Here is a 14143-nt window from a genome sequence, read left to right as displayed (position 1 = left end):
GATCCAGCACCAGCAGGAAAACTGATGTGATCAAGTTCGGGCTGATTAGCAGCACCTGTGGCTTCTTAATAAAGGTGGAATAGCTGCACAAGTGATAGGCTATGGTAGGGACCACTGAAGCATTCTGAAGAGTTTGGACTATGCTGTGATTACCTGTATGCAGCAATGCTGTAACTATACTTGCCTATGCTGTGATTACCTGTATGCAGCAATGCTGTAACTATACTTGCCTATGCTGTGATTACCTGTATGCAGCAATGCTGTAACTATACTTGCCTATGCTGTGATTACCTGTATGCAGCAATGCTGTAACTATACTTGCCTATGCTGTGATTACCTGTATGCAGCAATGCTGTAACTATAATTGCCTATGCTGTGATTACCTGTATACAGCAATGCTGTAACTATACTTGCCTATGCTGTGTACCTGGTATGCGATCATCTTAATCTATAATGGGTGCCGTGTGTGCCATGCATGAGGGGCTCTATGCTGCACTCCCTGCACCCAGGGCAGACTTACCATTAGAAGCACAGCAGGTAGCAAAGGCTAATTAAATGTGCTTAACTATATTCTGTACATGTGCCATCTTTCTGAAGGCACTGCTGAAAAACCAGGAATAATATGCCCCCTTTCAGACTACAACCTCTGGCTAAGACTGGGTTACATTCCAACAGAGTCCCTATCTGTGTGGAGTTTGTATGTTGTTCATGTTTTAGGGCGGGTTTCCTCCCGTTCCCCGGTTATATAGAATACAGTTCACTTAGAAGTACTTAAACGTATTTGAAGAAAATGACAATTAGAGGACACCAACAGCAACAAGCCCTTACCGCCAAAATATATTTGAGATAAGTTTTCTCTCCTTCAACAACTTTCATTCTATACATTTTTATAAATCAGCTGCTAAAAAAACATGTCTCCTGTAAAACACATGGATTATATCCCACTAGCTACCGCCAAGTATTTTACATGCTAATGAAATGCTCTTTACTGGTGTTCATTAAATTCACGTTTCTCAGCATTTCCTGTGCATTTCGTGAGAATAAATTAATTTATCATGAAACAGTTCAGTATTGATCACAATAACCAAGGAGCTGGAATAAAATGACTCCGGAGGCTAAATGTGCACATAAAAGAACAACAAATGAGATCATTACAGAATTGGAGATCAATAGACATTGTTTTGCAGTAGAATAAATGTATCATTAGTCAATCTGGCAAATTAAGCGCAAATGGCTTTTTCTAGAAGCGGTAGTTCATCATAAAGTAGAACACACATAAGCCTTAATTCAGCCTGGATCGCTAATCAGAGCATTCGCAATGCGAACAACTCCGAGTGCGCAGTGGTCACATTGCGCATGTGCTGCAGCAATTAGTAGGTAGATATCCGTACAACATTTTATTGACAGCAATCTAGCGTTTGGGCTGAAGCATGGCCATTTCTGGGTGTGTTTGTGAAAATCTAGGTGTGCCCAGGTGGTTTTTGGGTGGGTCTCTGACATCAGCGATTACAACTTCCAACCTGGTTCATAGAATATTTGTGCAAGCCCCAGACTGGCGCAGATGGAAAAAACTGTTTGATGGTTCGGTTTTAGCGAATGGATCTGCTAATGCATCGCTATTTGTGATGCATTTGCAAGGGGCGGTTTTTTAATCTGTCTGGGTGGTGACTTTTTAATCGCAAGCCACTGTTTTTTCGTTAACTAGTGATCCAGGCTGAATTAGGCCCATAGTACCAAACATTGACCATGCTCTGTCTTTGGTGCATTGTACAGTTGCACAAGCACAAAGGAACAGACACTGGGGAGTTGCGAGCACAGCAAACAAGGAACAGGGAGTCAGTTTTAAAATATTCATGGGTATATTTACTAAGGTGGAGATGTTGCCCGTAGCAACCATATTCTACTTGTTTATCTAGAACCTTATAGAATAGCTGAAATATTATTGGTTGCTATGGGCAACATCTCCACTTCTAAAAACCTGCACCTCTGCACCTTTGAGTTCAGAATGGGCAGGTCAAAGCCTACATTTCAGTCAAAAATACAAAGCTGCCCAGTATTTGAGTGCTACATACAAAAGCACTATTTTACCTGCACGCAAAAAGAAACCAGTTTGTACCCTTTGTGTTAAATTGTTTTGCTCATGGGGAATTTTTCATATCTCTCCATGGTTGCTAAAGAAAGATATGTGTCCAAGCTTGATCCCAGATTTGTAGTGTCTAACTATGCCTATTACCCAATGAGATGATCCCAATGTTCACAGCAGCAGAAGAGTGTGCAAATTGGGACACAGGTACCTGTCTACTTGGATCAGTGTGAAAATGAGGAGAGTGTGACGGGGCGGCGAGAAACAGAGGGCAAACAGAAAAACTATGGAAAACAAAAAACTATGGACCTTTAGTAAATATACTTCAGGGTCTCCAATAGCAACATACTGTAGAAATGTGAGGCTCCGGTCCTCCTACTTAGGGAGACATGTGCTGTCAATACAGACTTCGCTGTAAAATAAAGTTCTAACATCCAAATGTGCTGGGTATTAGTTACTTAAAACATTTAAACTACTAGTGTGCTGGAGAATCCACCTGACAGTTATCAGGTGAGTTTGGAAACAGAACAGTTACAGTGATAAACATCTATGTTTCATGTTTTATTATTGAGCACATTCAATAACTAACCTTAGTTCTGTCTTTAGAACTTTTAAATGTTATACATATATTAAAGCACAACAGAATTTGCTGCGCTATATAAGAACCTGTTAATAAATAAGTATACCATTATTTGCGGCCTGTTAATATGTTCATTCGTAATATATTATTCGGTACTTATGTAATATCTGGGCTCCCGTTTTTCGGTACTTATGTAGTATCTGGGCTGCCGATTTTGGGATTGTATGCCTTACCTTAAGGCATACAATCAGATGCGATGCGATGCGATGCGATTCGATTTTGCATAGGATTCAATGTTAAGAAGGTCCTGTTCATTTCCCCACTATCCAAGTGGGCATAGAGTTGATTTTATATAGTGTGGCGAGCGCAGCGAGCCACCGAGCCCGAAGCGTGGCGAGCGAAGCGAGCCCCGCGAGGGGACGCATATTTCTTAAAAAGTATTCTGTGTCCCCTCGCGGGGCTCGCTACGCTCGCCACGCTTCGGGCTCGGTGGCTCGCTACGCTCGCCACAGGTTTATATCCGACTCCATGCCCACTTGGATAGTGGGGAAAGGAAAAGGACCCCTTTTTCTCATTGAATTCTATGTTAAAATGGACTCAGACCATTTTAACATTGAATCCTATGGAAAAATCTTGACCATCGCATACGATTTGGTCGCATGCGATGCGATCCGATTTCTAAATCGGACGCCCAGATACTACATAAGTACCAGTTTTTCTTATGAGACCGTGTCCCCTTGCCACGCTTCGGGCACACTATATAAAATCAACTCCATGCGTAGTTGGATAGTAGGGGTATGAAAAAATGGGGTGCATTTAACATGGGAGCCCAGATAATACATAAGTACCTATTATTCTCACGTGTGTACCTTACAAGCAATCTTGTTCTTTCTTTTAAGGCAACTCATAGTTACTATAACAGTGTCTTCCTATTGTGCGGAAGTCATGGCTTATCAATGAAACAGCTGCCAATATTCTATTTCCAATGATCACACGTTTTAGAAGTTGTACAGATAGAGAACATTTGTATCTCAATGCCTCCTTATTTATTGCTTTCCCCATGGAGAAAGAAAAGCTTGTTATGGAGAAATGAATATACCTAAATCTATATACTGTATGGGAAATTGACTGTCTTGCACCACTAGATGGCAGCCAAAGAAGCTTAAAGAAACTCCAGCTACTTCTGATGGATTGTGAGCAGGTTCAGAAAGTACCAGCTTAGACAATAGGAAAGTAAAGATGATTATTTATGAGCTGCAAAAAACTACCAGTGAGCACATGGATATGTAAGTGCAGTAATAAGATTTCAGTTTGCATGGTGGAGTTACTGCTGTGCGATATATGGGTCATATTACAGGGGTCTTTCTTCCTCCCTGTAAAATTACTTTCATTTCAAAGATCTCCAGAGTAATTATGGGAGACATTTTGCCTGTAGTAGTGGCATTCCTACAGGAAAGCATTTTTCTAGGCGCACTCCAACCAATGTGAAAATACAAACAAACAAACAAAAAAGGACCTATTAAATAAGAACAAAACGTACCTAAAGGGGCATACACATGTAGAGATGTGTGCCACTGCCAAGCTATTTAGGGTAGGTGATTTCCCGGTGCCAGACCTCCCATGGAGAGCACATACACATGCAGTGATTTGTGCTATGCAATTTTGCTAAGCCAAAAAATGGCAGGGTACTGGTCAGATCTCAATCACTATCCCTCATTCTGTACACAGAGAGATTTGCAGTCACTTGCTAAGCAATGTGACTAGATTTTGACTGCATGCACTGACATAGTTAGCAGGCGATAGCGACGTGTGAGACTGCGCATCGTAAATGCTTAGGGTATACACACGGAGAGATCTGTGCTTACTTTATAAGCAATCTAGTCAGATTGTTTAGAAAAGAGCACAAAAATCGCTCCATGTGTATGCCCCTTAACTCTCATGAATAACTTACTGAGCAGGTGGCCTTCAGAAATATGTTACAGATCATAAAATGACCCTCCTTCAATGGAAGCAGAGAGGAGACCACAGTAAGGGCAAGAGGGGTGTTGCCACTATGTCCTTTACATACAAGTGCAAACACCCTAGTGTCATCAGCCTTCCACTAGCTCCACCTAGAACTTTCACTATTCGGAGAACACCTCTTGCAGACACTGAAGTCAGGTGACTACCCAGTCCCAGTGCTTTGTGCTTTGTAGAAAGGTGACACTGTTTTATTTAAGCAGTGAACTACATTATCCCTGATGAATCGCTTTTCATTTCAAGAGATCAATGGGAGCGAGTTCTTTGCAAAAACGTTTCTGTCAGATTTAGATGCTTTACTAATAAAATCCCTGTGTCATCCAATAACTTGTATAACCAGGATTTGTAACCTGCGTTCCTCCTGTATGTAGTTGGGATATGCCCACTTCTGTCATCCCAAATTTTAGAAATACATTGATGGATTCTGTCAGCTGGTATACAAGTCATCAGGATATATGGGATATATGTATACAGTATGATGCCCTTGTTACCTGTTTCGCTTTTTCCTATGTTCCCTGTTGCAGTTTTCGGACTCACTGTCACTGCTGGTATTACACCGCGACCTCGATCTGGAAGGACAGGACAGAAAATTATACACATCTTATTTAATCGCAGCCTAGCGAACAGGTAAATGCTGCCCCGCTGAATGCCCACCCCCACCCCACACCCCCTCCGTCCCTGCATTTGCATGTGAGTGGATGTGTACGATTACACATTCAGGGGTAGATATCACCGCTTCATACATAGAAACATAGAATTTGACGGCAGATAAGAACCATTTGGCCCATCTAGTCTGCCCCTTTTTTTACCCTTCAGGTAAACTCAACCCTTTTTAATCCTTATTTCTTTGTAAGGATATTCATATGCCTATCCCAAGCATGTTTAAATTGTTCTACTGTCTTAGCCTCTACCACCTCTGATAGGAGGCTATTCCACTTATCCACTACCCTTTCTGTGAAGTAATTCTTTCTAACATTTCCCCTGAACCTACCTCCCTCCAGTTTCAGTGCATGTCCTCGTGTTTTATTACTTACTTTCCTTTGAAGAAAATTTCCCACCTGTACTATGTTAAAACCCTTGATATATTTAAATATTTCTATCATGTCCCCCCTTTCCCTTCTCTGCTCCAAACTATACATGTTAAGATCTTTTAGTCTATCCAGGTAAGTTTTGTGATGTAGGCCATACATCTGCCCCTCATTTACAGTACATACGGCCGCAGGGCAAAGAATAGTTGCTGACCATCAAATTATATTTGTTCCCCTTCGCCGATAAAAGTCAAGTCTAAACTGACTTTTATCCTGACCAGAGACGGCAGAATTCAGGGCGGACGCTGACGTCAGCCGCCCGCCCCAAGCAGGCATCGATACACCTGCATATGCATGGGTACTCCAGCATTTTAATGGGCACATCCATACAATGCCACATGTGCAGACCCCCACCAATGGCCGAGAGACCGAATTCAGCCCACAAAGAGCAGGTCTGATACACCCCCCTATGTCACATAGCTAAAATGAACTTAAACCCAATTACTATTTTTAATATTTGTTCAAGTTAAGGTAATTCCATATTATACAGTGACTATGGCACTTTGGTAGGAACTAGAAGATGCACAAACTGGCACTTCTATATAAATGTGTTACACAGGGCCTTATTCTAGTTCACTCTTTCTGACAAAATCCTTCTTAGATGGACAAAACCATGTGCACTGCAGGTGGGGCAGATGTTACTTTTGCAGAGAGAATTAGATTTGGGTGGGGTTTTACTTCAAAGTGAGATCTATATTGCAGTGTAAAAATAAAGCAGCCAGTATTTACAATGCACAGAAACAAAATAACTCACCCAAATCTAATTCTCTCTGCACATTTTAAATCTGCCCCCCCCCCCTGCAGTGCACATGGTTTTGTCCATCTAAGAAGGATTTTGTCAGAAAGAGTGAACTAGAATAAGAACCACAGTTCTTTTCCTGGTCTGAATGCATCACTGGTTTCAGCAATCCGGAACTATCCTGCTGCCACGGATGTTCTAGATCTTACCCTGATATTTACTGCTGTTCTGCTAGCTCATTTCTTGTCCCCTACTGACCCAATGTACTTTTGCAACTGCTAAATATAATTACAGAATTAACCCCTGCCCTACCAGAAGCACAAGGTACAGGTATACATATTTACAGAGGTGCTGTGTATATTTTACAGGCTCAAAACATGTACCCTATGAGCAGAAAATACAAGTTCCATCAATATTTGCACAATTGATTCAGCTTGTGTATTAGCATTGCAGTATATAATCATTTTAAGACACACCCATATAGAGGGTTATGAGGAAGAAACATTAAATCGGGGTGATAGACAACAACTACACAGATTCCAATAGTAAAACACATATATGTGGAATGTTCAACTATACTCTGTAAAGCGCTGTGGAATATGTATGCGCTATATAAGATACTGTTCATAAATAAAAAATAAATAAATATATTCTGTAGTTTATATGGCCGAAAAAATAATAATTTGTAACAGATATTCACATAAGGCAGGGCTGGGCAACACCGGCCCTCCAGATGTTGATGAACTACACATCCCAGCATGCCTTACATCAGTTTCAGCATGGCCACATAGCAAAACTAATGCAAAGCATCCTGGGATGTGTAGTTCATTAACATCTGGAGGGCCGGTGTTGCCCAGCCCTGACATAAGGGATACTCAACATGTACAACATAATCTGTGGCAGCTGGTGAGAACAGATCTTTATTTTCGGGAGTAGCGGCCTAATGTAATACACCATCAAGCAATACCCATGACCCAGGAATCCAAAGAGGCCACACCCACTCTGACATAACTACTGTTCCCAGGCATTCTTCAGGAGGTTGGCCATGGACTTGGTCAAATTTGGCATGGTCTAAAGTATTGATATTTTCAGTGAACCCCAGAGCAGTTCTTCATTTATACTATATAGGCCTTGTGCATTTTTAGGGACTTTACACACCCCTATAGAACAGCTGCTTTGACAGCGCCAACGTGATCCCCTGCTTTCGTCTTGGTCAAGGACTTGCTCTGAAGTGTAACTTGTAGCTAATAAAGAATATTAACTGGTTATGTTAATGAATTAAGTTATCTGTGTACCACTAAACACATACCCCAGTGTTACCTGTACATCGTAAGAATAATACAATAAACACTACTGGACACACTTCCTTGTAACCTATGGCACCTGCTTACAATAAATACTACATCATTTATTTTATTTATTTAACGTTTCTTATATAGTGCAGTACATTCCATTGGAGGTAGGAGGGCCCTGCTGCAAGCATCCAATCCATAGATGTAAACACTGAATCAGCATAACACAAGTCACTAACGCTTGTTAAAAAGGACACTAATTATTTATGGCCACTCTGATGTATTATTTATAGGGTTTCTGTTTCTGTACTATAAATATCTGTCTAATAGTATAAATATCATCAAATAATGTGTACAGCGACAGCAAGCCCAGTCTGTTAGTTTCCGTGTACATACCTCCTCCGGTGCTTCAGGTCCGAGTCCTCATTGCTATTCTGGCCTTTCCTACACAGGAAAAAGTACAGAATTATAAATACATGCCTGCAGGTCCGAGCAAGGCTCCGGGAAACACCTCATTCTTTATTCAAATTCCCTTCCTTTATCTCTTCTGTGACTACGCAGATATCATGTTATAGCAATGTTATTTATCCACGGAAAAGGTCAAAAGAAAATGAAAGAGCAAATTAAATGTCTTTTCATGTTAAAGCCACAGTAAACTAGGCTGTATGTTATTATTTTCCTGTTGGTAGTTTGTTACATCAAGAACACCGGAGACGACAAAGAAACCAAGAAAAGTATAAAATCGTACACAAACAGTAATGCGGCCTACACAGAGAGATTTTGCGATATGAGCGATGTATCAGTGCTGTGTGCTGAACGATCTGTCAGGGCCAGTGTTCTGCCAGGAAATTAACTTGATTTAACTGGATCTTAATTCCCAGGCAATAGCGAGGCATAGGCTGCGCATCGCTATGGCCCCTGCACATGGAGCGATGTACAGGTCACGCATTGCTATAGCCCCTACACACGGAGCGATGTAGGGGCTGCGCATCGCTATCACCCCTACACACAGAGCGATGTACGGGCCTCGCATAGCTATTGCCCCTACACAACGAGCGATGTAGGGGCTGCGCATTGCTTTCACCCCTACACACAGAGCGATATAGGGGCCTCGCATTGCTATCGCCCCTACACATGGAGCGATGTGCCAGTCAAATGAAGTCGCTTACAAAATGCCCTGGAATCACCTCGTGTGTGGGGCCCCATAAGAAAACAAGGCTGATAACTGGGGAAGACACTGCAGCATAAACGTACAGATTGCAGCTCTCTGCTCTCACATTTTCTGCTTCTATTTTTAAACTCCTAAAAGCTTTGGCTGTGTTATTGTACATGTGATCAGTGGTCGGTAACCCGGTATTTCCACAGGTGGGCCTTCATATGCCATAATGGAAGATGAATGGAAGAAACAAAATGACCGTTATTGGGATAGTTCACCACAGGGCTTCAAGTATATGTGCTAAAATTATCAGTTAAGTGCTTCTCTCATACAGTAGTGCTAGAAAGTTTGGGAAAATGCTTTAGTATTTACTACACTTCTGCAGAAATATGACTAACTCTTCAGCTTAATCCTAAAAAATAAAGAGAACCCAATAAATGAAATACCCAAAAAATTCCTTATTCACGATTAAAAAAAAATACCAAATGAAATGGACCCATATTACCAGAGGCATATTTCATTTAGTATTGCAGTGACACTAACAAATATGCCATTGGTATTTATCATTACATACCCCTCCAGCTAGAGCCAATGACATCCCCTGTCCCTTGCTGGTGCTGGCAGTCCACTACTGCAGGTGATGAGCTGCATGCGCATTGGTCAGTCCATTCATGCACATGACTCACTCGCCACCAGGTGGTGTAAGTGGTACAGTGACAAACAATGGGGGCCAGATGTAATGATGCCAGAGTGGCCTTGCCTTGTAAGTGATTGCCCCTCAGTTTGGCCAGTATCCCGCATGACTGCTAGACTCGGGCATTATTACATCCGGCCCTGGGTGTTTGTTGAATACGGAAAGGAAGACAGAACCGCTTTAAAGAGTGCTAAAGGGGTTGTGTGTTCATTTGTATGTGGGAGAAATATTTTGTATTATCCATGCACTTTCTTGCATAAGCATGAGGGTGGATCAATAAGTACCCGTGTTTGAAGACAGGTGGCGTTGCTGCGGAAAGTACTATCGTGTACTACCATCTTTCAAACAACGCCATACCAAATTTCAGATTGATTCATAGGTTATTTTTTCGGTACTTATGTATTATCTGGGCTCCCATGTTAAATGCACCCCATTTTTTCATACCCCTACTATCCAACTACGCATGGAGTTGATTTTATATAGTGTGGCGAGCGCAGCGAGGGCACGCGGTCTCATAAGAAAAACGGGAGCCCAGATATTACATAAGTACCATTTTTTCTTTCCACCACGAAAATGCACCAGCTCCCTCATTAAGAATTGTTGTTGCCAAAATGCATGAACTGCGCTATGACTTGTTTTTTTCCCCCGCGAGCCACGTTTTCAGGTTAGGGAACAGAAAGAAGTCGCAGGTAGCCAAGTCGGGCGAGTACGGTGGATGCGGAAACAAGTCATAGCGCAATTCATGCAATTTGGCCGCAACAGTTCTGGATGAGGGAGCTGGGGCATTGTCGTGGTGGAAAAAAACTAGCCTATGAATCAATCTGAAATTTGGTATGGCGTTGTTTGTACATGGCGGTATGACTTTCCTCAGCAGCGCCACCTGTCTTCAAACACAGGTACTTATTGATCCACACTCGTATTAGCAAGGCACACAAGTGGGTGGGGACTGAGAGATGATATTTAACTGTAAACCCCATTTAATGATCATGAATGCTTTTGAGAGACCAATGACAATGCACTTGGGAATGTACATTTACAAATAATAACATTATTACGGTTATTAGAGTACTCACCGCCTGCTAGCTTGTCCTGACTCATTGTCACTTCCAGACTGGTTACGCCGCCGCGGGGTAGGAAACTTTGGTGATTTATTGCGGTCATTGGGAGAATTATAAAGTCCGCTAAAAATAAATATGAAAAGTGTATAGATGACATGCAATGTATTGTCCGATACTCGTGTCAGGCGTGCAAAATATCACAGTGCAGCACAGTACTGCCTGAAACACTGGTGCTACCAGAGAGGTGTGGTGAGGTCAATGGCTGGGGAGGCACAGGCTAGTAACACACACACACACACACACACACACACACTATTTGGTGGTGAGTTCTGACTATAAAAATGATTTCACTAATACAAAGATGATGAATAATACAGATATGATAAGTATTTATAAGTTATAAATATTTTCTTTGTATCATACAAATCCTTGTTATAGTTAAGCCCCTGGAGTACACAGGAGAATGACAGGCGACTCCCTGCATCCCCTAACTGCACATCGCTGGGTGCTATTCAATTGATCTTGATATGTGTAACCTGGAAAATTGAAGGCTTAGGGAATAAATCTTGGTAGAGAAATGTTTTAGTAAACTGAAGCCTCTGCTCCGCCTGACTTGGCATGACAATGAGACTTGCCTGCAATTGTGGGTGATCCTGCAGCTTATTGCCAATCAAATTAGCTAATAATACAACAGAACAGAATGACACACAGTAAGTGCCTGGAATAATATGATATTTCATTATATTACTAGTACTGCACATAGAAGGGTATACAGTTTTATAGCATGCAGACTTCTGTGTCATAAAAAGAATACATGCAACAAACGCACACACAAAAAATTAACGCTCAAAAATAATGAACCAAAACCCATGATAATAACTGCATTATTCTATCACATCACCAGAGTCAGTAACGTGACACATAGTCCCCTATGCTGTAAAATTATCCAGCTGTACCTAGAGATCTATTGAAGATAAGGGCATAACATTTACTACAGTTCAATTTTAAAGTAATCTAAAATGTCGACATGAGGTTTTGAGACGTTTTGCCGACTTGTGCCATCAGGCAGAATTTCACGCCCTACCGTCCACTATGGCTTGGTGGTAGAATACAATAGTGTGCTGAGCGCAGCGAGGCTCAGTGCCATGCGAGGTGACGCGGTACACTTTGACAGTGCCCAATTTGACTATGTCGACATTCGGGACAATAAAAGTCATGAAAAACTCATGTCGCCTTTTGGACTGTCGACCGTCCCATTGTCGACCTAATGCTTGTGTCGACCTTCCGACCCTGTCGACCTTAGCCATGTTGACCTATTTCAGGTGATGACCTAACTTCAGTGGTCTACCTAATGTATGTCTACCTTCATTGAGTCGACCCTTAGGGTGTAACTATGGAAGTGATCCTAATGGTCCTCATGGTAAACCAACAGTGTCTGTTTTCTGATCAGTAGATTCACTTGTAGAACTCATGGAAGGGTATCTACTAAACATGAGCTGGAAGTGTGCCTAAGGAAATGCATATATGTATTCTTGATGGTGCTACACTATAGAAGACTCCCCTGGTGTCACCCTCAGGAGGCTACTGTGGCAAATGAAAGGAACGATGAAGCAATAGTACATGGAGACAGATGCAGGGAAACAATAGTTGACCCTGGACATAGTGACTAGATGATGAAGAACATAATACAGAAGATAGGCATGTATGCTTCCACAATGTATAGGGACACTGTACCTGGGAGAGCCGTTCTCCTCCCATGGTGCACTTGCTCTGCTTCTTTGGGTATCTGGGCTGTTGTCACGTTTCACCTTCTTTGAACTTAACACACACAGAAACACAACAAATATTACCACCTAAGATGAATCACCTCTTTAGGAACAATAGTAGACAAAAACCTTGTACACATTATTTTACAGTGTTTAATGTGTTCTCAAGGTGCACTAAACACCAGTGATGAGCAGCCAGGTCAATGGCCGGAAAGGCACTGGAAATCAGAGTCAAATGTACACACACTTATATGAATTAAAGGCCCAGTGGTGAGTATTGACTATATATAGAATGATAAAAGGATAATATACATCTTATAAAGTTGAAATTAGAAGTAATAAATATTTTCTTTTTATCATTATAATCATTTTCATAGTCAAAACTCTGGAGAGTACTGGAGTATGACAGGGGAGGCTATGCCAACCTTTGCCTACCCTGACTGCATGTCACTGCTAAACACACTATGATCCTGATAATGTCAACTCATTGGTGGGTATTCAATGCTCCGGCGAGCGCATGGCAGCGAATCCTGTTTTGGATTCGCCGTGCGCTCGCCGTGATTCTTCTGTCCCCCGCAATTCGCCGCCAGCCACCAGCCGATACTATTCAATGCGTCAGGGGCTCGCTGCCCCTGACGGCGAAAATGATCCCTTACGACGAATTCAGCTCCCTGCCACTGCTGCTGGGGATGGAGTGGAGTCCCGGCGGGGGAGCGCGCTTATGCCGGCGGGAGACTCATCACACAGCCTGAGGACGGGTGCAGCAGCAGCAGACCTCTGGCTCCAGCAGTCGCTGTGGAGTGCTGACATCTGCTAACACCGCGCTGGGCTGCTGGAGGTCTGCTATTGCTGCTGCTGCTGGACCCGTCTCTCCCTACTGTCAGGTCAGTGTCCCACCTGTTGCCTTCTGGGGTCGGGGAGCAGAGCGGGCTGCGTGTCGGGTGTCGGATCCCGGCTGAGAGGTGCCCGGGCTGCTCAGCAGCATCTTCCTCCAGGTGCCCCCCTTTCTCCTCCGCAGCGTTCCGCACTTTACTGAACGGGCGGAGGGCGCAGTTGATCTGACATAACGGCTGCAGGGAGCCCCTGTCCGCCCGTGGGTGGCATGCAGCAGGGTCTGGCAGGATGTCCCTGCGGTGTATGTGAGATCAACGGCGGGGTCCCTGCAGTGGATGGGAACTACTAGTTCCCACCCACTGCAGGGACCCCGCTACTGATCTCACATACACTGCAGGGACCTCCTGCCCGCCAGCACTACCTGACATGACCCTGCGTTGCCAGACCCCACTGCATGCCACCCACCAGCGGGCAGGGGGTCCCTGCAACCCTTATTTGAGATCAGCGGGGCCCCCCTGCAATATGTAAGTGAATCAGCCGCACAGCATATGTAATGTGACCAGCAGCGCCCCCCTGCATATGGTATGTAAAAAAAAATATATATAATTAAAAATATATTTGTGTTACTTGTCCAGTTAAAAAAATAGAAAGACTCATAAAAAAAATTAATAAAAGATTTTTTTACACCCCCCCCCCCTCCCCCCCCCAAAAAAACCCCCATCATTTTAAAGGATCACATTCCAGTTCACCTAAAAAAGATGACGAATGCTAAACGGAGAATCATGGCGAAAATCAATGGAGAAAGCAGTTCTCCATTTGAGCATTGAATACACT

At 42.9% G+C, this 14143-nt stretch overlaps 1 protein-coding gene across 2 annotated transcripts in view; it reads right to left on the bottom strand.

The window, feature by feature from the left end:
• Positions 1–14143, bottom strand: part of EPB41L4A (erythrocyte membrane protein band 4.1 like 4A) — a 223892-nt gene that overhangs the window by 10989 nt on the left and 198760 nt on the right. For both annotated transcript variants that reach the window (XM_083151665.1, XM_083151666.1), the window contains 4 exons: positions 12444–12527; positions 10725–10832; positions 8198–8245; positions 5174–5251 (listed from right to left, as the gene is read on the bottom strand). In XM_083151665.1, coding sequence (XP_083007791.1) covers positions 5174–5251; positions 8198–8245; positions 10725–10832; positions 12444–12527 — 318 coding nt within the window. The remainder of the gene's footprint in view (positions 1–5173; positions 5252–8197; positions 8246–10724; positions 10833–12443; positions 12528–14143) is intronic.

The sequence above is a fragment of the Crinia signifera genome, chromosome 1 (genome assembly GCF_055691185.1).
Source record: "Crinia signifera chromosome 1, ASM5569118v1, whole genome shotgun sequence".
Taxonomy (NCBI): domain Eukaryota; kingdom Metazoa; phylum Chordata; class Amphibia; order Anura; family Myobatrachidae; genus Crinia; species Crinia signifera.
The sequence above is the reverse complement of the archived record's forward strand: the minus strand, read 5'-3'. Positions and strand labels throughout refer to the sequence as shown.